Raw genomic sequence first — 23,455 nt, forward strand, 5'->3', positions numbered from 1 at the left:
GGGAGCGGCGGGGGGGGGGGGGGGGGGAGCTTGTGGGCGGTGAGATGGGCGGGGCGAAGCGTGAGGGAGGCGGGGCAAGGCGAGGGGTCCCCGCCCACGGGGCTTCAGCCGCGCCGGGTCCCCGCCGGGTGCCGGGGCTGTCACTTGTCCCCTTCCAGGGGGGCCCCCCAAAAAACGCCCTCCCGAAGGAGTTGTGGTCCTCCCCTGGCTAAGCCGAGGCCCCCCCGCACCCTGCTCGGCCCCCCCCCCCAATCCGGAGCGGTGGCCGGGGGACACAGCTGGGATTCCTCTAGGGCGAGGGGACTGTCCCCAGTGTCACCCATGAGTGGGGCAACTCCCAAACCGGAGCTCCAGGGAGGGCTGAAATCCGAGTGGACATGTGGAGACCCCCCCCCCCCAAGAGCTGGGGGGCTCCGGCACCCCCACGGCCACACGGCAGGGATGGATGCTCCCTCCCTGGCAGGGCACCCAGCCCAGGCGTGTCCCCAGGGTGCCATCGCAGAGGGAGCAGCACAGACGCTCTCTGTCCTTCCCAGGCTTTATTTATTTGACTCTCGCCCCACACTCACACCGAAGCACGGGCGCACCACCTGCGCCCCACGCCGACAGCCAGCACTGCCCCGGCCAGCCCCATGCCGGCCACCACGCAGATCAGCCCTGTCACCACGCTGGGCACCACTGTCACCCCACCTGTAAAACCAAGGGGGGCTGTTAGAGCTTGTCATCGGGGCCGTGCCATCGGCCGTGGCCGGCGGGGACTCACCTTGACCTCCCTCCCGCCGCTCTCCCATGGGCCCCGGGTCCCTCGAGAGGAGCACGGGGCCGATAACCACGTCGGCTTCGGCCTCTTTCCCTAGGGAGGAAGGAACGATGAGGCGGGCTCATCCCGCAACCCCGGTGTGTCCCCTCCGTCCTCATGGGGACCTTACCATCGGCATCGTGGCGGCGGAAACGGCGGCCGGGCCATCGTTCCAGGGGGTTGAGCCTCCGGGATAGAGCAGGGGATTCGCAGTTGCCCGTCTCGCAGCAGCTGCAGATGTCCCGGGTGCCTTCCACAGGTGCCCAGCTGTAGCAGGGTGGGAGCATCATCACTGGAGCCCCCCCCGGCACCCACAGAGCATTTGTGCCCCCCAAATCTGGGTCCGTGATGCATCCCCGTGCCGTGCCAGGGCTGCGGGATGCTGGTGGGGACCTGCCCCATCCCGGTGCGGCGGCTACTCACGTGTTTCTGGCTTTGTTGAAGGAGCAAGCCTTGTTCAGGGGGTCTGGGGCTTGGTCCACTGGGGTCACCTTCAGGTGGCAAGTGATGTAGATCTGCGGGAAGGGCAAAGGAGAGAGGTGGGGACCCACTGGTGGGGGACACCGGCTCGGTTTGGGGCTGGCGGGGGGACACACACGCAGCCTTACCAGATTCCTGGCGTCCCCCGCAAACCTGAACACGTCGATCCTGAAGCGCAGCACGTCCTCTCGGGGCCGGGGGGTGATGAAGGCAGAGCTGGTGTCGTCCGACCTCCCATCAACCAGGCACCTGGGGTAGGTCGGGGAGGGGGTGTCAGCATCCCGGCGGGTCCCTGCTCCCCCGTGCTGCTGCTGGCAGGTCCCCAGGACTTACCCGTTGAAGTCGATGATGGCATAGTGGGGTGAGGAATCGGTGCCGGGGCTCAGGGCAGCCACGCAGCTGTCCACAAACAACCGCAGCGGCACGTGGCTCTCAGTGCCCACCTCTGCTTGGATGTTGAGGATGTCACCCAGTTGGAAACCGGTGAAGGGTCTCTCGGCACTCCAGTCCTCTGCAAGGCAGCGCCGGGGTGACAAAGGCGTGGGGACGGAGGGGTGGCTCTGGCCGTCCCCAAGCTCCCATGGGCCCAGAGCCAAGGCTCAGCCCAAAAGCAGGAGTGCTGGTGTTCTCCATGGGGTAGGTTGGCTTCCCCAGTGAGGTGCTGGGTCCCCAAGCTCTCCCGCACTGGAAAAAGGATGGAACAATCCCCATCCGCAGCTCAGGATGGCTTCCCACCTACCGTTCATGAGGCGCAGGGAGAACACCAGCCTCTCCTCCGCAGACAGCGTGGAACTGAAGGGAGCCCAGGTGGGTCGGATGGCGTTGCTGGTCACGTTCTCCCTCCTGTGCAAGGACCACCGTGCATCAGGATATGACCCTGTGCTGGCCCCTGGGGACTGGACTGGGGGGTACTGAGGACGGGGAAGCCTCACCTGGGGTAGTGGCACTCGATGGGGATGACAGCAGGGTTGCTGCGGATGATGACGGGGTTGCTGGCGGGGCTGGGGTCGTAGTTGAGGAGCGTGCGGTAGATGAGGGAATCCGGTGTGATCTGGGCAGAAAAGCGGTGAGAGGCCAGCGGCGAGGCCACCCCACCTCCCACCACCACCGAGCCACGTAGCCATCCTTTCCCAACTAGGAAATGCTGAAGAAATGGGGAAAAAGCTGGGGAAAAGGGGATGGAGAAGGAGCCCCGCTCCATTCTCAGTAAGTTAAACTTCCTAATGGGCCAAAACACAAGTGAAATGGGTCTGATGTGGGGTCTTTGTACCATTGATGTGTCTCTGGCTGAAAAGGCAAAGCAGCTTTGGGGAAAAACCACTCCCGGTTGGGAGTAATACCCACTCATCCTTCCCCTAGGGTGTTCCTCAATGGTGCTCTGCGTCCGGCACTCAGAGATCCCCTGGCATCATGGGGGATGCCCGGTGCATGGTCCCACAGCCCGGAGCTGCTCCTGGGAGGGGGTGGGATGCCAGGTGGGATGCCGGGACTGGGGGAAGGACTGCTGGGAGAAGGTCTTACCTGGACGATGCTGCCACACTCGTGGAGGCCAGCGGTGAAGGTGACGGTGTTGTGAGCGGGGTTCAGCGAGGAATGCTTGCACGCTGCTGGCCCCAGCGTCAGGTCAGCCGCGTTGACCAGGCGGCCGGTGCCGAAGAGGTCTCTGTGCACCGTCACCACCAGCTGAGCCTCCTGGCACTGCACTGTCACCGGCTGCCGGCTGGAGATGGCTCGAGACTGGGGGTCCTCCACCCAAGACCAGGCGTAGGGGTCTGGCCGCACCCCCCGGCTCGCCGGGTCACCCCAGGAGAAATCCCAGGGTGGGTAGGCAGCCACCTCACCCGCCGCCCAGCAGAGAAGAGCGAAGATCAAGCTGCTTTCGGGTCCCATCCCTCCTTCTTCCAGCAAAGCCCGGCACAGAGAGCTGGGGCTGCTCTTCCAGCCTTTATATCCCCATCAGGAGCAGGAGCTGTCCGCCCCGGGCTCCCATTTGGGGACCAATGGCACCCAAAGGCCAGCCCTCGTGGGTGCGGGGAGAGGGGGGGCACGACCGAGTCATTTCCAGGGTGCCAGGACCCCCCATTCCTGGGCTGCCCAAGGCGAGAGAAAACATCCTCGTCAGCCACTTTGGGGAAGTTGTTTATAAAACTCAGCAGAAGCCGGAGACGGGGAGGCTGGTACAAAGTGACTTGTTTAGGTTATAAGGTGATAAGGGGCTTTTCAAGGCTGCTGGGGAGGTGGCAGGAGCAGGGTCCATGATCCCAATCCGGGTGCTTCCCATCTCCCCTGCGGGGACCATCCCTGCCTGGCGCCATCGGCTCCCCTGGGACTTTGGTTTTCTGCTTGGATGCTGATGTGGTGGGGGGGGGGGGGTCAGAAGCCCATATGCTCACAGCTCCAGCCCAAACAGGGGCTTTACGGGTCCCCCTGCTCCTCAGCAGGGCCGGGAGTGGGATGTTCCGTCAGAAGTAGCTGATGGAGAGCCCTCACTGCTGACACGAGCACGGCTGTTCTCAGCCAGGCCTGAACAACCCCCGTTTCAGCCTTGGCAGCGAGGTCATTAGCTGCAGAGCTGCAACCTTTCTTTTTTCTCTCTGCTGCCTTTCCACAGCTCTCTGGGTTGTGCTTGTTTTGGTGCCTTCAAGGAAATGGGCTCAAGGTAGAAGAAGCTGGAGGATTGGCGCTCCACTCATCGCTCCCTTCTCCACACCGCAGCACCCCGGTTTGTATCCCACGCCCCACAAGCAGGGCTGGGCATTGCCCAGCTCCTCACAGCTGGGGAACAGGGAAAGCTGCTTAAAAATAAACCCTGTATGTTTTCAAGCCTCATTATTGGAGTTTCAGTCTGTTCTTTTGAGCATCTTTAACTCTTTTTTCCTGCCAGGGCTCTGCAAGCATCCTGTTGGCTCCATACGAGAGATGCTTTGTTTCATACCCAAATCCCCCTCCATCTTTCGGGATGTCCCTGGCAAGCCTTAGCAACAGTAGAAAGCCTCTGATTTGGATGTTTGAGCTGGAGCGGCTGAGCCATTTCGGGGAAAATGGAAAGAAACAGAAAGTTTTGGGGGCAGATGTCAGCCAGCCCGCTCCTCGCAGAAATCCCACCCGGTTTGGAGCTGGGACTGGCTCGTGCCTGACTCAACATCCCCCAAAACCATCTATGTGAAGCTTTACAGGCCAGTGTAAAACCTTCCGCCTTTCCCCCAGGAGCCAATGCCCCATCCCCACTGCTGTCAGTGGGTCCAGGACTTCTCCTTCACGTTTAAAATACCTTGAGACTGGCTCTTGTGTAGAAATGCCAGGGATTCCAGCAGACTGAGCCCCATGCGTCAGCGAGATAACGGCAGCGGGCGATGCTGAATCAGTAAATAAGCGGCTGTCCCTCTCCCGGGGGAAAGCATCGCCGCTTGGCCGGGTCCTTGGCTGCAAGGACTGCAGGAGATGTCGGCTCTCACCCCATCGGATCCTAGAGAGCTGCAGCTCAGGGGCCAACTCTGGGGTTAGGCTGTGGGTCTCTGGGTACCAAGGCTTGATCCCAGCAGGAGAATAAATCCCTCTGACAGGTCACCTTGTGTTTACACAGCTCAGATTAGCAGAGGTGAATCCCAGGTGGAGAAGCATGCTGACTCGGGGTAGAGGAGGTGTTTCTCTATGCGCAAGGGGATTTCTGCTCCCAGGTTAGCCCTTGCCAGGACCAGCTGCCCCATCTTTACTCCAAGCACGACGCGACATTGGCCGTGGACCAGCACAGTTGAGAAAGAGTGTGAATTCATTTTTTTTGGAGGAAGCAGAGACCAGAAAGTCCCAGGGCACTGGACAAGCACAAACGCCAGTCTTTTCCCTCCATTGTATAAAGGAGACTTTAAAGCACATCTCATTTTTCCTTATAACATAACATTTTAAGTCAAAAATCTCTCATCAGACAGCAAGGTCAGTGCTGCCGTTGAGCCTCACTGGAGCTGGGGATGCTGCCCGGGAAGGGGCAGGAGCTGCTGGAGGTGAAGAGCTGCTCTGGAAAGCCAGAGAGTGTTTCCCCATCCTTGTAGACCAGATTTGGTTGATATTTGTCTTCCTGTTTGGAGCCAGCTGGGGTATTTTTGTTGAAAGGCTGCAGGGCAGCTGGGCTGAGTAGCATAGAGAAGGGTTTTCATTTAAAAGGCACCTCTGTGGGTCTCAGCAAAGCAGAGAGATAGTCCCTGGTCAGAGCACGTTCGCGAGGGGATGGTCTGGACACTGAACAACTAGAGAAGATGCTGATCAAGAAGGAATCAGGTATATGAAGGTTTAACACGTGTCAGCAGTCACAACTCATGGTCTGGGAGGTTCAGGTTGGGTGAAGAAATATTTCTTCTCCGGGAGGGTTGTGCAGCCATGGGCTGGGCGCGCAGAGGTGGGAGAATCTTCACCTACAGACATTGCCAGCCTCAGCCAGGCTAATACATCTGGTGTTGGACTGGAGACCTTCTGAGATCACTCCCACCCACATTACCATGCCTTCCTCCTTTCCCTTCTGCCCCAAAAGCTGATAGCTTGCAGCTCTCGAGGGCTGGTGAAGACTTCTCCCAGCTGTTCCCCCTAAAAGCTCCTACCCCCCAGCCTGCTGTAAGACAAGGACCAAACCCTCCCAGCAAGGGTCAGATTATATGGATGAGGAAAGAAGCCATGCCAACAATCCCAGCCCAAAGTCAGTGCAGCTCCCCCATCCAACCCAGAACTGATCTTTTAATCGCGAGGGAAGGCTAATTTGCTTTTAGAACTATGAGCAGCCAAACTGATAGCAAAAGAAGGGACAGCAGTTTAGGTGACCCAAAGTCTCAAGTCCAGCTTGGCACCTTATACCAAAGAGATCCCGGTGCGAGGTAACATCTGTCAAAGGACATCTGGCTGAGGGTCTCCAGAATGCTGGGTGACACCCAAAGACATGCTAGCTTTTGCGAGATACCACTTTCCTCCACGACCAAGAGAGCTGCCCAAGCTCCCCTGGAACAGGCTAAGAGGTCACAGAAGTCCTCCTGTCCCCTGCAAAACCAGCTCAAGAGGTAGCCACACTGCAAGCAAGCTGCAGCTCCTCACAGGTCTCAGTTTTCCATGAATCCAGCCACTTGAATTTGCTCTGACAGCAAACACTGCAGCCGGAGATGTTCAGCTGGTCCAGTTCCCAATGCCGCCTAAAGTGGGAACCTCTCCCAGCTAGCAGAGAGAAACAGCTCTGGAGTTTGGGGCATGAACATGCCTTTACAGCTACTCTGCTAGCAGAAGAGCCCAAATTTCACAGCACTGGGAAGAAAAAGCCAATGTGCCTCAGGCATGTCAGAAAGCCCCTTTTGGGAGGGAGGGGGGAGTGAAGACAGAAATTCCAGTCCCTGCCCCAAGGACTGTTTATACATTCCAGCCAAGGCTTGTTACATATAACTCTGAGTAAACAGTCCTTGGGGTAGGGACTGGAATTTCTGCCTCTGTCTGTCCCAGAAAGAGTCTGACCCACCGACCCTCAAGTCATGCTCCCTTCCTCATACACCAGAGCTTGATTTCTTTCCCAGAAACAGCTTCAGGCAGGAGGAGGGTGGTCCAAGTTTTGTTAAGCCCTTAGCTCCACTTGGCTTATCAAGTGAAGAGTTACCAGTATGGAGCAGACCCAAGTAGCTCCACAGAAAGATAAAATGGTTGGAGGGTAGAACACAACTCCATGTTTCTACAGACAAGAAAACAGAGCATCTGGGTGGTGATTTTTTGCATCAGTTCCCAACTAGTTGCTCTGCAAGAAGTTCATGGGGGTGTAGGGCTGTACAAAGCTCTGCTGAGGACAAGGCTTCAGGAGAACAAGATACACAAATGGGGCTTAGGGAGACAAAGCACCACAGCTGAAGTTTGCATGAAGATTCGATTTGTCTGTCTCCCCAGTCCTCCAATTTATTTTTTTATTAGATAGACTATAAAAGTTGAAACCAGTGACTTAAACAGGGTTGTTGGGTTTCCAGCAGACAGTCAGAGCTCCTAGAACAGCAAGGATCAGGATGACCAAACCAGCAACTGCAGCCAGCTCCAATACCATCCACAAGTGACCCGCACCTAAGAAGTAAGGAGGTGGTTACGGCCAGAGCCAGGTCCTGCCACGCAAGCCCTCCCCTTTCTCTGGGCTTGCCCTACCTTGTGATGGCATCCTCCTAACTGGGTGATCCTGCCAGCTGTGGATGAAGAGAGGTCCAACCACAACATCTGCTTCTTTCACCAAGGGATCTGAAAGGGAAGACATTTGAGCACTCAAACTCATTTGGCCATCTAGCTCTCCCCAGTCTCAGATTAGCACTGAGGAGCCAAGAGGTAGCGAGGCAGCTCCAGCCACCCAGCTCTGAGCAAGTTACCATGATGGTGACAAAGACCAAGAGGCACACCAAGACATACCGAGCTGGGAGGGTAGTTCTCTCCGGGCACGTCCTCCTATGCTCCCTCCCAGTTGCAAGAGCCTCCTGGAGTGCCTGGCCAAGCCACAGCTCCTCATTTCGCAGCAGGAGCAGACATCCCGGCTACCTTCCACAGGAGCCCAGCTGGAAGAGAGCCTGGTGACCAGCGCACCCTGTGGTAGGAATCCCTCACATGCTTTGGGGTCTCCTAGGAAAGACCAAAAGCCTCCCACCCAGATAGCCAATACCGGCTTCCTGAAAGGTGACACACTAGATGAGAAGCCCAAGCTCTTCACCTTGAGCAAGCTGCTGTTCCAACTACTCACAGGTTGCTGGCTTTGTTGAAGGAGCAAGCCTTGTTCAGAGGGTCAGGAGCTTGATCAGCCAGGGAGACCTTCAAGTGGCAGGAGATGTAGATCTGGGGAGACCAGGCAGAGCACAGGGGTTAGGCTGTCATTTACCTTTATGGCTTTCCCATGCACCATGAAGTTGGTCTCCAATGGGACCACCAACTCCCCAGGACAGCTCAAGGCCCTCTGCTTCTTTTGAGCCACTTAAGGATTCAGCTATTGAAGCCCATCAGAAGGGCTTGTCTTGACCAGTATCAGAACTGGTCTCCAAGGAAGTTCCTTGGCTCAGAGGCCCATGATCCAGCAGCAGTAACACAGGGTGTCCACAGTCATACATTACTATGAGGCAGTTGCCTTGGGAATGCAATTCTAGACAAAACCACTCTAACTTTCTTAATGGAGTGAGGCTATAGCCCTGTCTAGACAAGGGACTTCACTTGCTTTAGGAAGGATTTACCAGATTGCTGGAGTCTCCTGCAAACTTGAACGCATCTACTGCAAACTGAAGCACATCTTGCCTGGGTCTTGGGGATATAAAAGTCGAGGTGGCATCATCCAGTTGTCCATCCACCAGGCACCTAGACACGAAAGTAAGGGCCAGCAGGATCCCACCGTCAGAGATACCCATAACCTGCAGAAAGGCATCTCCAAAGAAGGGCACAGCCAGCTCTTACCCACTGAAGTCAATGAAAGCATACTGGGGAGAAGAACTCCTGTCTGGGGTTGGGGTGGCCACACAGTTGTCCACAAAGAGCCTTAGAGGTGCATGGTTCTCCGTGTTGACACCAGCTTGGAAGTGGAGGACATCTCCCAGTTGAAATACAGTGGAGACTCTCTCAGTGCTCCAGTCATCTGGAAGGAGAGAGGTCACTGGTCACTCATGAATGGGAAGCCAGCTCGTGCTTCACTGCTTCCACCCAAGGAAACTTCAACAGGCACAAGGCCCTGGGCACTCACCAAAAACGCACCAAACCCCAGCTGCTCCAGGAGCACCAGGGTGATACCAGCACCGGCTTTGCCACGTAGTGCCAGCACAGCCACCTCAGTGCCCTGCACCAGAGGACGCCCTCACCCAAAACCTACCATTCATGAGGTGCAGAGAGAAGGATAGCTTCTCCTCAGAGGACAGGGTGGAACGAAAGGGCATCCACGTGGGCTTGACACCATTGCTGCTCACATTGTCCCTCCTGGGGGGAGATGCCCATGGTTAAATGCTCTGTGGCAACAGAAGGGCTTGCTTGGTACTCATCTGCCCTGGCTCACCTTGGGTAGTAGCACTCAATAGGAACCACGGCAGGGCTGGTGCGGACAATGACAGGGTTGCCAGCAGGAATTGGCTTGTAATTTAAGGTCGTGCTGTAGACCAGAGCATCAGGGGTCACCTGGGGAAAAGACAAGACACATTATCCAACCATTAAGAGCCCTGTTGCTTGGCCACACTCACAGAGCAGCACATTTAAGCCTGAAGACTCAGTGCTGAGATGGTTCTGCTGGTCCATCGGCCAGTAGCAGCACTTGCACTGGAGGCAGGCGAGGGGCACTCATCCTGCTGCAGGGATGCTCTGGCTTGCAAAGCTGCTCCACCCTGTCCCAGGACAGCCTCTGGTCAGCAGCAGAGCTGGACGCAGAGGTGCTTAAGCTGATTCTTTTTTTTTTTTCTTCTAGTTTCCATGCCCCAGAACAACAGACAGGAAAGTTTGTCCCCCAGGATATCAGAGGGTGACTTCTGTTCAGGGGGATTTAATAAAGATATCTGCTGGCTGGAGGGGGGGGTGGCACCTGCTCACCCTCAGGGCCCCACACCTCTCCCAGGAGAGAGAGGCCACTTCAAATTTAAGTTTTCTGTGAAGTAGATTCATGCTACACTCAAGCAGCAGTAAGCAGCACCCAGCTGCCTCCCAAGGTAAACATCCAGTGCTGGCTTGCTGCAGTGGCTCCCAGCAGCCAGTGATCTGGGCTCCACCCTGGAGGTGGCAGCAACAACATAAGAAGTCCTGGAAGACATAGCTACCTCTGTATTCATCAGGAAAAAACCAAACAACCTCTTACATGCCCTTCCCTGCTCACACAGCCCCTAGACTGGACAGCACAGCTTCCACTGACCTTGAAGTGCAGACTGAGATGTTCAGCCTCTAGGAAAGGTTTTGAAACATTTCCCTGAGCCCAACTACACCACAGCCTCCTGCCTGTCTCAGCACCCCAAAGCAGTGAGGTGCAAACCAAGAGGCAGACCCCCACCCTAGGGTTCCAGCCCCCCCCCAGCCTTACCCTGAGGGTGCTGCCACACTCATGCAGTCCAGCCACGAAGGTCACCACAGTCTCAGCAGCACTCCAGACTGCAGGCAGGCAGGCATCCGAGCCCAGGGTCAGGTCTGCAGCCCTGACCAGGCGCCCCATGCCAAAGAGGTCCCTGTGCACCGTGACCACCATCTGCGCCTCTTGGCACTGCACAGCCACGGGGTGCAGCGGGGCAGCAGCCTGGAGCTGAGAGACATCCACCCAGGCCCAGGGAGAGGGCTGGAAGAACACACGGGGCTGCCCCAAGGAAAGATCCCCTCCATACCTCCACAGCTCTGCCTCCTCTCTAGTGAGGCTCCAGGGGTTGGAAGCAACCACCTCCCCCAAAACCCAGCAGAAAAGAGCAAACCCCAGGCTGCTTCTAGGCCTCATACTGCCTGCCAGGGTCCAGCACAAGGAGCAACTGCTACCCAGGGACCTTTTATAGCCCACATCTCCCACAGCCACTCCCACCCCAGGTGATGCTTGGCACACCTCCCATAAGGGCAACTGGCAACAGCTGAGAGCACCCAATTCCCTGGGGAACCCATGGTGGTGGGTTCTAATGAGGTGCTGGATGGGGTCCCTTGCCCACAGGAAGGATGTTTGCTGTGCAGCTGACTGCAGTTTTTTCCTCTGTTTTTTGGTAACAACCAGCTCTGTAAGATCCATGGAGATGTGTCCTACCTCCAGACCATATGTCCCACCTCCAGATCATGGGGTCCTTCTGCAGCAGGGGTGCTGGGAGATGGCGTGGGGAGTGACACTTTCCCAAGGCAAGCCCACTCTTCAGTTGCCCAAACTTGTCCCTGTCCCCAGCTCCTTCAAGGTGGTGATGATCCTTTATGGAGCCACTCATGTCAAGGACAATTGGGGATTTCCATGATATGAGGGACTCATGGCTGGCTCTTTGCTACCAAGCAAAAGTTGATTTTTTTTGGAGGACAAAGGGGAAGTTTAAACTTGAATCAAGTGGAAGAATAAAAGGAAAAGGGGGGATCGTGGAGGAGATCCTCATCGGTTGCCCTGAACCACATCCCTGCTCCTGCAGGACCAGACTCCGCACGGTGGTGTCCACACCGACGTGGCCACCCATGTTTCCTTGTGTTTCCCCATGCTTCTGGGGATTTTAGCAAAAGGGAGGAAAATGCTTGTGCACACATAGCTGTTTAACTGTTACCTGAACAGACTTGTCCCCTGGAGCCACTGGCTTCTTGGGCAAGACTGGCATTGAAATGACTGGTAGTAAAATAATGAATAGAATAATACTTATCAGGAATAATATTAGATCTATTAGGTATTAGAAATAATAATTACTTCTAATAATTATTAGAAGTATTAGACCTGGGGCAAAACGGTCCCCATGGTGTCTGGGCAGTCCATCCCTTCCTGGGATGCTTCAGCAGCAGGTCATCCCCTCCACGGTCCCCAGAGGTAGGGGACCAGGGCTGGTTGACCCAGCTGAATCATCCTGCAAGCTTCCTCATGCCTGGTTAGAGGCAATAAATCAGGAGGAAAAGCAGTTTGTGTATTGAAGTGACACCGGGGAGGAGCACGGCTTTGGACAGGAGTCCTTGTATGGGGTTTTAGGGACAGCACAAGGGTGTTTGCTTTGCCCCTGCCCCTGGGTGAACACTGGTGTCCTCATTGCTTCGCTAGCACATGCAGGTGAGGACCAGGTGAGATGCCCACGAGTTTCAGGCGATAGCTGCGGCTGAATCAGGCTGTTTTGGAGTGATCCAAACTGGATAGCTGCTGGCAGGACAGCTATGCACCATCAGAAGGGAAATGACTCAGGTTGTTCCCATGGGGAGCAGGCTGACAGGCTTTCTCGGCACCTCCCTGAGCAAACAGGGCCTCCTGGTGCTCTCTTGCTTGTCTTCAAGCCAATGCCTATCTCAGGGATAGCTGCACGTCTCACATACACGAGTCATCCTGTGCTCATTGAGCTCACCACAGCTGCGTCGTGGGCTCAAGGAGTCATGACACTGCAAAGCACCCATCACTGCAGCACCCACTGCCCTGCATATCTGCCTTTTTGAGCAGGTGGGTATTGTGGGAACAGGGAGCCAAAGGAAATCATTTGCAATGCACAACAAATTAGGAAAATTATTTATTTCTTCTGCATCTGTAGGCAGGCGCAGGAGCCAAAGAGCAATGAGGTGCATCCCCTGATCAAGCAACTCCCTGGCTGTCTTTGAGCCTGGAAAGCAGGGGGAGAGGTAGGAAAACCATACCCCTGCGTGCCCACTTAGGAGGTTCATATCCCAGGCTAGAGGGGTTGCATCCTGCTGACTGAAGGAGGATTTTAAATTCTTCCCACAGCTGTGTCCCTGTGGTGGTGCAGACCCCCTGGGCCACGTTGCAACGTCAGGACCAGCCAACACTGTGTTCTTGTTTGGCTCTAAGTGCAGTGAGTTGGGACAGTCTGGTACTTTCTCGTCCTGGCTACAGTACAGTGAGTTAGGACAATTAGGCACTCCCTAATCATACCTAAAACTCCTGTTGCCTGGATCATGGCCTGCCCTGGAAGGTGCCAGAATTACCTGACAAGAATTGTGGCTAGAATGGAAATATACTGACCAAAGTCAATCATCTCGCGATCCTATAAATAGCAATCCTGAGTGAGACCCTTTGAGCTCTCTGGCATCGCAGCAGGCTGTGACCCACTATCTCCCTGAGTTGGGACGCCTCTCGGTAGATTTCGTGAGGATTTCAAAGAGTAGATTTTGAGAGGATTTCCAAGATCATCCACTGATAGATGCCGATGAAGAAGAAGGGGTCAAAGATTGTCTGCTGACAAATGCTGATGAAGGAGAATAGTGAGTAATTCATTACAACTAGATTTCGTGACGTTTCAAAGATCATTTGGTACCAATAATTTACAATTGGCAAAGAGAGAAAAATCTTGATCACAAGTTAACCTCTATTTCTGTGTTTGTGTTTTTGTATGTGCGATTGGATTTAGGAAACTTTGTAGTGTTGATTATAGCAAATTTTATTAAATCACTCTGCTAAATGGCTGATGATTAAGTATTGTTAAAAATCATATAACCTAATCTTGTGATTTACCATAATAGTGTTATAAATCTTAAATTGCTGCTACCTCAGAGTCATGTAGGATCCATAATCACTCATTCCCCAACACATTGGCATAGGAATTCAACAGTAGATTTTCCTTACCCTTTGTATCCCTTCCATTAGCCATAAACCGTTGACCAAGTCTGGGGCTAAGTCTGGATCCAGCTGCACCTAGACTCCTCTCTGAGAAGGAGTTTAGGAAGCAAGGTGGTCCATTCTGAACCTCACGACTCAACGAGAGGGTTTTCTTACCCTTTGTATTCATTCCATTAGGCATAAACTGCTGTCCAAATCTGAGACTAAGTTTGGACCTAGCCACACCTAAGCTCCATCAGAAGTTTATAAAGCAAGTGGGTCCATTCTGAACTTCGTGACTCAACGGGAGGGTCTCCCTTACCCTTTCTGCATCTCCGGTCTCTGTGTGAATCATTCTAACTTGACTCTAATCGATTTTCCTTTGTATGTTTCTTCCACGTAGTAAGTAATAGAGTGAACCTTGCCATCGTCTTTGTTAAATCGCACTTTTACAAATTCATATTAAAATCGCCTTTTGCTAATACCTTTGACAGTGATTCTTGAAGTGATCTAAATCACTCATTCACAACAGTCCCACACAGCAGCTCACAGGAACAGAGCAGCTCTGCCCAACCTCCTTCCCAGCAATGACCACCATTCTTGGTCCTTCCAAACTAGTTTCCCCACCTGCTGTTTCTTCAGCCGGCTTTGGATTCCACTGACCCCCCCCAAAAAAATCCAGACCAGAAATGGTTTGAAAGATTTCTCCCGAGAGTTGGCTTGAACCATCCAGGGGGGAAACAAAGGCACAGTGTGGCTGCAGGCTGTCAGATCAGAGCCAGGACATCTCCCAGCCAAGCTGGTGTCCTCACCTCTTCACCTTAGACCAAGTTCAGGTGAGAGAGGACAGCAAGAGACTGTCACACCCCAGAGACCCAGACTCATCACCCCAGGCAGGAGCAGGCAGGAAATAGTGAAGGCAAAACTACTGATGTGAGCCAGGATTTGGCTCCAGGACTCATTGCCCATGGGTGAGAGGGGAATGAGTACTGGAGAGGCACCGGCATCTTTCAACACTCTTCCTCATTCTTTATGGCTCCTGGGAAATCACTGCCTGCCGGGGTCTTCTGGCTTTCAGCCGACTTCTCCTGGCGCTGGAAGTAGACCTTGACCTTGCTCAGGTTTCGGACTTTCTTTTCGGAGCTGTGCCGGCAAGTGTTGATGAGATGGCATGCTTTCTGGAGCCCCTTCTCGGGGTTGTGCTGGTAGCAGGACCAGAGCTCAGAGAGGCCGATGTTGTGGGCGGCCAATGTTTGAGCTGATGGCTTGGTGAGGAGCTTCTCAGCCAGCAAGGGCTGGAGGGAGATGAAGGACTCCAGGTTGGCTTGACTGAGGATCAGCCTGGGTTTCTTCACCAGGTCGACGTCCAGGACCTCGCACAGGTACTTCACCATGTTGGCATTCTCCATAGCGCTGCAGTCACCAAAGTTCCACCAGAGGTAAGTGCTGGCCAAGTTCTTCAGCTTGTAGTTATCCCTCTTGGGGATCTCCTCCTTAATCAGGGGCAAAATGTCCAGGAAACCATACACGACAGAACTGAACTCCTCTTTCTTGTTCATGACCGTCAGCGCATTCAAGAGGGTGGGAAAGGGGAGTGACCAGAGACCAAAGCCACCCAGGATGGGCCTGTGGACAGTGCGGAGGTGGCACAGCAGATTCATCAGACCAATCTCGTAGACGCTATTTTTGGCCATCAAGCTGGACAAACATTTCATTGGCTGAATCAGGACTGGGAATATTTTCTCTCCATCTACCACTGTCATCTGAATGCTTCCATTTTCTAGAGAAGAAGGGGAAGGGAAAGAGGATGGAGAGGGAGGAAAGGCAGTAGGAAAATAAAACACTGATTGAGTTGCTCAGCCTCTAACAGCCTTCACCACTGATGGCAGCTGGGGGACTGATCCACCATTTCACCTATCTCCACCATTCAGTCACACCCTCAGCTTCCAGCATCTCCAGGATCACTCCCCCCACCAGGACCATGAGGGCTTTTACAGCTTTTTGAGGGTGGACTAAGGAGAGGGGCTTGAAAAGTAAAACCCACCTTGCCTAAGAGAGATTGGCCCATGGGAAGGAGAAGCAGGGGAGCCCATGTTGACACAACAGTGCAAGGGCTGGTTAACCGACCGAGCAATCTCAGAAAAATCTCCCCGTGGCCCTATCTGCTCCACGTTCCTCCACATGTCCTGAAACTCAAAGGTAAGGCCTCTTGGGAGCTCAGAATATTGTCCTCTCCCTTATATAGCCAAGGTCGTAGTGGACATACCTGAACTTCCACCCCCTCCCCGCAAAAAAGAGACGCTGACAGATGTGGGGATCTGAAGTGGCTGCAACATGGGACCTCCCCGCTTAGGAACTTACTCAAAATCTTCACGTCAAAGAAGACCAGGGATCCTTGTCTTGTGTCCAGTGTGTTCTGGCTGCTGATGGGAAGGCCCAGGTGATCTTTGCTGGTTTCCTCATCGAGGATGTTGCTGAGGTCACCTAACAGACTGGAGTCCTGGAAGAGCATGCAATTTGCTTTCAATAAACGTCACAGGAGGAACCAGGGCAGCAGCTCTGGACACTCACGTGTCCTGAAGGTTACCAAAGCTCAGAGATCTACTCAAACTGCCTGCTGGAGGACATAGGGTTTAATAAGCCTCACTGGTTCGTCATGAAGACTTACCTCCTCCAGCACCACAAAACAAAGTGACATGCATACTCGATGCATGTCCACACGGGACGGCTCACTTGGATCCTTCCCAACTGGCTTTCTGCTCAAAAGTGACAGGAAAGTTGGGGCTACCCAACATCTCCCCTCTGGGGAAGGGATGCAGGGAAGGGAAGGGAAGCTTCCTATTTCTAAAACCTCTTCTGAAGAGCTGGTCACCAGCTTTTGGTCACGCAGACTGTCATGGGAACTACTCGGTGCTGCAAAGTAACAACAAAACCCCATCCATCCATAGCCTCAAAGAGGAGGTGAGGTTTTGGACTGCCTCTTCTTGCTGGCCTTCATTTTGACTGCTCACCACCTTGGCATCACCATGATGGTACCTACCAAGGTCTCCAAGCTGCTGGCCAGCCCAGTTCCCCCAGAGGTGGAGAAGAGCTAGAGTGGATTTATTTTGGCACTCAGGGAAGGATTTCCCAAGTTCCTTACCAGGCTCTAAGGGGGATTATGGGATGGACCTGAAGGTCTGGAAGCACCAAGTGGTCCAGTCTTCATGGCTTAAACACTGAGCAATGCAGGGCCGAGCACTGAAAGCCCTTTAGCTGCACTCACCATGGACTCCTCATCGGTGCTATCATCCTCAAAGCTGTCCAAGCAGAGAATATCGCTATCTGCCAAGGTAGGAAAGACGTGTCACCTTTCAGATGTGGGGCTGTCCACCCCTGCGGTGAGTGCCAGGGCCAATGGTCCCCCAATCGGCATCACCAACCGCGCCAAAAGGTGGCCCTGAACAGCCAGCAAGGTGGGTGGGGAGCAAGCAGAGAGCAACCCTGCCCTCAGGGTCCACCCGCAAAAGGACTGATTCCCCCTCAAGCCACAGATACCGAGTACACACTGGGCAAGATCCTATGGGGTGAGAGAAGACCAAAATGCAGCATCACGTAGCCTAAGAGTATGCAAGCAGTTTAAAGAACAAAGTCTAGTTCTCCATCGATCTCCATCAAACATCTTGTCTTTGAACAAGACAATGGGCTGGGACATAACTATCCTCCTGGGAGGTCTATGGAGATGCCGCAAACTGCCCTGCCTCGATGCCTACACCCCATAAAGTCTACCCATGGCTTCACCGCTCTGGACACCCCTTACCTGAATCGTGCAGCCCACTGTTGCCTTCTGGCATGTCTTCCAGCAGGCTGTCCTCCTTGGCGAGAGTCATGGGAGACACCGAACAGCTGGTCCCAAGCTGGACCGAGCAGCTTGGCTGCTGTGGCACTGTCTGGTTCCACCCGTCGTCATTGTTTTCAACCTTCACCACCTTCACCGGTGACGTCAGGACATTCGCATTTTGGACTTTCTTCCTCTTTGCAGGGGTGGAGGTGGAGATCTAAGTGTGCAAAGAGGAGCCCGATGAGCCTGGTGAGAGCAGCCCTGCGTGGTCAGGGATGGAGATGTCCTTTGCCACCGGAGCACAGCCGAACAAGCTTGACCACATGGGTTTGTCCCTGCCCAAAGCAAGTGCTCCGCTTGCCCAGATGTCTCTGCTGCTCTGAGGTCACCCAGCACTATGCCCTCATTTCTGGCATGAAGCCCCTTGGCTATCCTGGGCTTCCACTCCAGCCACCTCGGTCAAGGTCCCCTCTCTGCCTGACAAGGGTCAGGAAAACTTTCTGCTTTGCTTAATGGCTGCAAAGGAGAAGATGGGAACCTCCCCTTCCTTAACTGGGAGAATGAATCATCTTTATCTTCTTACTTCAGCCCTGAGGCTTCCAGGCTCTACAGGGCTTGCTGGCAGGGCTGAGCCCTTCTGATACCAGGCTGGGGTGGCCGAGGATGTGCTCTGCAGAGAGGCAGCCTGGGGGTCCCCAGCCCCAGTTCTGTGAAGGCTGTTTTGTCCCAGGCAAAGGCAGACAGGTCTGATGCTAGACAAGTCCTTCATGCACTATGGGACTGGAAACCAGAAGAGAGCTTGCCTTCAGCATGTCAAAAGCCACTTCTGGTCGAGTGGGGCTCTGCCCTTCTTGTGGGAGATGTGTTTGGGGGCCCCAGATCCATCACAACCAGTTGCAGCATCTCTCCCCCACCAGCCCCAGATGTGGGCAGGGCAGGCTGCAGGCAGGAAAAGACTTGCAAGCCATCGTGCCTAGGAGAGCTCTTTACCACGCATGCAGTGGCACGTCTCACCCTGAGATGTTTGCACCTTAGCCAGCAAGGTCCCTTCAAGGAACAAAGCCTGCCCTGGCTCTGCAGCCCTATGCCCAGCCAGCTTGGCTGATCGCCTCTTTCAGAAGAGAACTTGGAAAGCAGCAGCCAAATGCCAGAGCTCAAGCAACCCTGCAAGGACTGGGTGTAGCCCCAAATTCCTGCTGGGTAATGCCACGAGGCAAAAATCCCGGAGCAATCCCCACTCTCACCTGGTGGGAGTTTTCCATGGCTAGAGCTGCGGCGGCTTCTGAAAGAAGAAAAACACAGCGAGCTGAAAGGAGGGCAAGCAATGCTGGGGATGTCTGAGAGCAGCAAAAGACGACTCTGCAGAAGGTACAGGAGGCTCTGGGGCCACGTCCTTGGAGGGTCACCTCTTGGAGATGCTCCTGAGGCCAAAATCCAGCAGCGAGCTTGCAGGCTGGGCTGGAGAAGTGCCCATTCTGCCTGGCAACTCATTCACTCCCCCTTGCACTAAAGCCTTCCCTCCAGCTCTCCCATATGGGTTTGCTGCCCTCCCGCCCATCCCAGACCCATAAGCCAGGAGGTCACACGTGCTGGGAAGGAAAGAAAAAAGAAAATTAGCAGAATCATGCTGTTCCTGAGCAAGTTATTGCCATTCAGCGGTGAGGGTTCATTTGCAGGGGAGATGCTGCCTTCCCAAACCCAGCAAAAGACCAATGCACGGTTCGTCCTGGGAGGATTTATTGGCATAACAAGGTGAGATGGAGAGCCTGGTCTACATAGGGACCTTTAAAGGGTTTTCCAAGCAGCAACAGTCCATGGCAAACGTTCTGGTTTATAGATCCTCACTTCTTCCTCCGCTTCTGAAGTCTGGTGCTGGGCTTCCCACCACGCTTGCCCCTGGTGGGGTGCCTTGATTTGGGGCATTGCCCCTCAGAGGCTGGGTTGGAGGGCTCCAAGCATGCTGGGCTGGCAGGGGGGGTGGCAGGAGGGGGTGTGCTGGGGGAAGGGGGCGTGGCAGCCACTGGGACCAGCGGTTCATGCTTCTGCAGGGTGCTGGGAGAGAATAACTCCAGCACGTTGGAGGGCAGCGATGGCCAGTCCACGTCTGCGGTGGGGAGGTCCCATGGGCTGGCCACAGGCTGCAGCAAGGGTCCCATGGCAGAGGCAGTGGTGGCCAGGGAATGGGACATGGCCTGGATCTCCCGGGTCATGGACACCAGGTGCCTGTTTGCCCTGTGCTGAGCTTTCAGGAGGCGATCGCCGATCTTCAGGAGGTTGTCCGCCTGCTGCACGTTGGACCTGGCCCAGCCACCCAAATCTTCCTGCAGGGAGGCCAGAAAATCCTGGATGCTCCTGGGAAGAGGCACAGTGTCCCCATGGGCTGACCCTGAGTCTTCCGCTGCTTCTTCATGCCTCTGCATCGGAAGGGCTGGAGGCGTGGGTTGGGTGAGGGACATATCCCCTCCCTGGTCTGGACAAACGTGTCCTCTGCCAACAGAGGAGTCCAACACGGGGGCACAGGGCTGGTGGTGGGCTGGCAGTCCCGTGGGGAGTCCTCCGTGCGGTTGGCAGTGCTCCCCAGGAGGCTCGAGGTCGAGGATCGGGGTTGTCTTGTCTTCGGATGGGGTGTCGTGCTGGGGAGCGGAGGTACCTGTTGCAGGGAGGGGGGCTGAAGGGAGCAGGAGGGGAGAATCAGGGCTCAGAGGGTCCTCCCAGCCTGCTTCAGTCAGGTGGAGAGGCAGAGGGAGGATGCCTACCATGCAATGGAGACACAAGGAGTGGGGTGGGAGGCAGCTTGTCCCCAGGAAACCCCAAGCTCCATCCAGGACATCACCCCTGCGCTCTTCTATGGGCTGTCCGTAACCCATGAGCTTGCCCTGGGGAGCTCAGTGGTGGACGCCCACAGAGGGCCAAGGAGGACACTGGTCATAGCCCAGGTCTGAAGACAGCAGCAGGGGGATGGAGCAGAAGATCCTGCAAAGTCTCTTCCTCCCATTGCTTTGTTTCCCCCCATTTTCTGGAAGGATGCTACCACCTTCTGACCAAACCTGGATCCTCCAGCACACCATCCCTGCAGAAACCACAGATGCCAAGGCCTTTGCCATTCCCAAACCACCAGCATCTCCACCACAGTGCTGCTGCCAAAGAGCTGGGGGAAGACCTGGGCAAACCCAGCAGCGGTCATGGACCTCTTGCCATCCTTGTCGGAGAGCACTCCCGGGGAACAATTCACCTTCCGGGTTGGATACGCCATTCCAAGGTGTTAATCAACAACCCAAAAGGGGGATTGCCCCCGATGGTTGTGGACAAAGGTTGAACAAAGACAAACTGGCTGGAGATCTGAGGAGCAGAAGTGGTCAGTGGGCAGCAGGACACTAAGGCCTAGAGGATGCTTATGACCCCTGAGGGACCTGCACATGTCACCAGCACAAACATTCCTCGGAGAGGATGCAGAGCTGATCCAACCCTTCCACCTGTTTCCTCCCTGCCACCGCCAGCCTCTGTGAGCCCCTGCTCCACGCACCCCCCGCTCCAGGTGCCACTGACCTCCGTTGTCCTTCAGTCCGTGGCATGGCTCCATCCCAAGCGATTCACCGAGTTCCCTCCCAGTACAACTGCGTTTGCGGGACTGCCGTACTCCGCAAGGGCAAGAGACAAGCATTGCTTTGGAAGTGATGGATGCAACAACTGCATCCTGTCCTTGGGGGAGGTTAGGGTGTGCCCACCGCATGAGCAAAGGCTGGAGGCAAAGGTCAGTCAAGTCACCATGTGGAAGGAGACTTGAAACCCATGGAGAATATGGTCTAACCAGGAATTATAACCTTCAATTCTGCTTTCAGTCCCCTCCTCCCCAGCCCACCTGGTCAAGTGCCTCCTCACCTGGGTGCCCCATGACACGCTCCACCAGCACCTGCAGCCTGGCTCTGCACTTGGCCAAGTCCCCAGACTGCGCTCGGTCCCCGGCTGCCGGCGGCTGCAGCCGCTGCAGCTCGTCCAGCGAGTCCTTGATGAAGGGCTGCATGTCCATCACCTCCTGCTCCGTGGCGTAGAGCCTCATCTTCTCCACCAGCCGCTCGCCCGCCTCCATCCGCCGCAGCACCCCTTCCACGTGCTGCAGCTCCCTCGCCAGCTCCCGCCGGCCCTGCTCCTGCCACGCTTCCACCAGCCCCAGCAGCTCCTCTTCCTCCTGCCGGATCAGCCGCACCAGCTGCTCCACGCGCTGCCCGATCAGCTCCCGCATCTCCCGCTGCGCCTCCTCCAGCCGGGCGGCCTCATCCTGCAGCGCCGCGTAGGTGGCCTCAAAGCCGCTTCTCTTCTGCTTCAGCTCCTGGTTCATGGTGCCCAGCTCCTCCTGCCTGCGCTGGGTCTCGCTGTGGATGTCGCAGAACGGGGCGTGCTGGCTGTCCAGCAGTGCGCAGATGCAGCACACCGGCTTGCAGCACTTGTTGCAGTAGATGCTGCGAGGCCAAGCACAAACAAAGCAGTAATTTAGACTGTGCACTTTGCCATTCATTCATTTATCAAATTGCAAATTCATTCATTCATTGAATTTAAGTTACCACCACATTTGGGCCAGGCATTTGGTTTTAATACTCTCCCAATTGCAAAAAAATATGTTGGTTCACTATCTCCACAGAGTTTCTGCTCCTCTGCTGGGCTGGCTACAGTCACTGTGGTGACTGTGCAAGCATTACGGTAGACATTCATCGACACACCACAAGGGCAGTGAAGAGCCTTTCCATGAGCGCTTATTGGGGTTATGTGTAAGAATATAAGACCAAAGAGTATCTTATCTCCATAAGATGCCTAAGGCAAGAATATAAGAAGTGAAGAGTGGAGATCATCATCCATCCTTCATGTAAGTCCTGGTAGCCTTGGCAAGCGGTGGGCTAAGGACACACTGAGGCAGGGGTTGCATCTGGGCCATCGTGGCTAGCATCAGTGCTGGCGTCCGCAGATGCTACAGCCCCTTCCCTCTCGCTTGGACTTTCCCTCGAGGGCGTTTAAACCTTGTCCTGCATTGCACCCCTGCTGTTCCCCAAATTGTCTCCAAGCTGGTATAGCACCATCAGCAAAACTCATCCTTCTCTGCTGTCCATCACAGAAGCAACAGGCCTTCTTCTTGCTGAGCTCCATCAACTCCACCCTCCTTACCCTAGCAAGGAGCACCCCAGCTACTCCCCTCCCTTGGTCTACCCTGTCCCCACTCTCCCATCATCATGCCCTACAGCCCACCGGTCACTACTTCCCACCTGTCTTCTCCACGACAAGGTGGCAATCAGAGCAGCAGAAGGACAGGGACATCCTGCTCAGTTCCATCACGGGCTAGCCCAAAGAGATTTGCGACAAGAGACCACCCAGATGGGGACAGACCTCCTTAGACCTACCTTACAGTCTGGTTTTTGTGGGTCGGGTTAGAACAGGACAAGTTACCGGTCCTCCTGGAGCCCTCGAGGAATTCTTTAGCAGGCCCTGCCCTGATGTCCATCACCGTCTTGGCTTTGTGGCTCTCCCTTTTCAGGTAGCGCTGGTGGGCCTCGAAGCACTTGGTGCAGAGGAACTCCTCGCACTCGGAGCACCAGAACTCACCGGCTTTCTTGCAATTATCGCAGAACAAGTCAACCCCATCAATGATCTTCTTGTAGACCTTGAGCCTGGCCTGCAGGCTGGTGAAGAGCAGGTTGTCCATGTCGGAGGTGCTGCTGGCCTGTGGGATGGCCATCTGGCACACGGGGCACTGCCCAATGACCTTGTTCTTGCTCAGACAATCGAGGCAGAAGGTATGGAGGCAGGCGAGGAGCTTGAGGTTGGGCGATTCCTGCTGGCAGCCCTCACAAAGGATGAACTGGAAGTCATCTTCCAGGAGCTTGGAGAAGGAGGGAGAGAGGAAGAGGACTGAGCGCTGGGGTGTGTTTTTAAGAGCTTCTGAAACCACATCTCGGGGGGGGCGGGGGGGTAGGTGACCTGCAAACCCTACTTGGAGCAACCAGTGAGCAACCGCTTCCCGCCAGCGATGCCCATGCATCGTTGTAAGGTTGGATGGCTGTGGTCGCCCTGGCTGTGGGGCTGGGGGGGGGGCTGCAGAGGAGCAGTGAGGAGGATGGGGCATGGAGGAAGCATCCAAGGACCACTGGATGACACCCTGGCAGGGTGGGGACCACCCTCCCAGCCA

General features: G+C 55.2%; 3 protein-coding genes across 3 annotated transcripts; all 3 read right to left on the reverse strand.

The window, feature by feature from the left end:
* Nucleotides 1–565: 565 nt before the first annotated feature.
* On the reverse strand, nt 566–3,169 carry LOC104834681 (zona pellucida sperm-binding protein 3-like). Its single transcript, XM_010572238.1, has 9 exons — nt 2,801–3,169; nt 2,212–2,330; nt 2,019–2,122; nt 1,613–1,790; nt 1,408–1,528; nt 1,223–1,314; nt 930–1,066; nt 764–853; nt 566–690 (listed from the first exon to the last, which is right to left on the reverse strand). Exons 1-9 carry the CDS (start codon nt 3,167–3,169, stop codon nt 566–568), a joined length of 1,335 nt encoding a protein of 444 aa, XP_010570540.1.
* Nucleotides 3,170–7,232: 4,063 nt separating this feature from the next.
* Nucleotides 7,233–10,700, reverse strand: LOC104834682 (zona pellucida sperm-binding protein 3-like). The gene is made up of 9 exons (XM_010572239.1): nt 10,299–10,700; nt 9,294–9,412; nt 9,114–9,217; nt 8,705–8,882; nt 8,488–8,608; nt 8,007–8,098; nt 7,682–7,824; nt 7,427–7,516; nt 7,233–7,348 (listed from the first exon to the last, which is right to left on the reverse strand). Exons 1-9 carry the CDS (start codon nt 10,698–10,700, stop codon nt 7,233–7,235), a joined length of 1,365 nt encoding a protein of 454 aa, XP_010570541.1.
* A 3,773-nt stretch (nt 10,701–14,473) lies between these two features.
* Nucleotides 14,474–23,308, reverse strand: LOC104834683 (protein PML-like). Its single transcript, XM_010572240.1, has 8 exons — nt 23,261–23,308; nt 22,671–23,149; nt 21,163–21,740; nt 18,528–18,565; nt 17,263–17,500; nt 16,729–16,787; nt 15,825–15,963; nt 14,474–15,243 (listed from the first exon to the last, which is right to left on the reverse strand). Exons 1-8 carry the CDS (start codon nt 23,306–23,308, stop codon nt 14,474–14,476), a joined length of 2,349 nt encoding a protein of 782 aa, XP_010570542.1.
* Between the last annotated feature and the right edge of the window lie 147 nt (nt 23,309–23,455).

This window comes from Haliaeetus leucocephalus, unplaced genomic scaffold (assembly GCF_000737465.1).
Source record: "Haliaeetus leucocephalus isolate CR32 unplaced genomic scaffold, Haliaeetus_leucocephalus-4.0 Scaffold339, whole genome shotgun sequence".
NCBI lineage: Eukaryota > Metazoa > Chordata > Aves > Accipitriformes > Accipitridae > Haliaeetus > Haliaeetus leucocephalus.

Coding starts and splice junctions, on each gene's coding strand:
- LOC104834681 (XM_010572238.1), bottom strand. CDS start 3,169: ATGGGACCCGAAAGCAGCTTGATCTTCGCTCTTCTCTGCTGGGCGGCG. Junction 1,529..1,612: donor GCCATCATCGACTTCAACGG/GTAAGTCCTGGG, acceptor GACCTACCCCAG/GTGCCTGGTTGATGGGAGGT. Junction 1,067..1,222: donor TTCAACAAAGCCAGAAACAC/GTGAGTAGCCGC, acceptor ACCCTGCTACAG/CTGGGCACCTGTGGAAGGCA.
- LOC104834683 (XM_010572240.1), bottom strand. CDS start 23,308: ATGCATGGGCATCGCTGGCGGGAAGCGGTTGCTCACTGGTTGCTCCAA. Junction 17,501..18,527: donor CCATGGAAAACTCCCACCAG/GTGAGAGTGGGG, acceptor TTGCACACTTAG/ATCTCCACCTCCACCCCTGC. Junction 15,244..15,824: donor CTTTGACGTGAAGATTTTGA/GTAAGTTCCTAA, acceptor CTTCTTCTCTAG/AAAATGGAAGCATTCAGATG.
- LOC104834682 (XM_010572239.1), bottom strand. CDS start 10,700: ATGAGGCCTAGAAGCAGCCTGGGGTTTGCTCTTTTCTGCTGGGTTTTG. Junction 9,413..10,298: donor AGTGTGGCAGCACCCTCAGG/GTAAGGCTGGGG, acceptor TCTTTTCCCCAG/GTGACCCCTGATGCTCTGGT. Junction 7,349..7,426: donor TAGGAGGATGCCATCACAAG/GTAGGGCAAGCC, acceptor CTTACTTCTTAG/GTGCGGGTCACTTGTGGATG.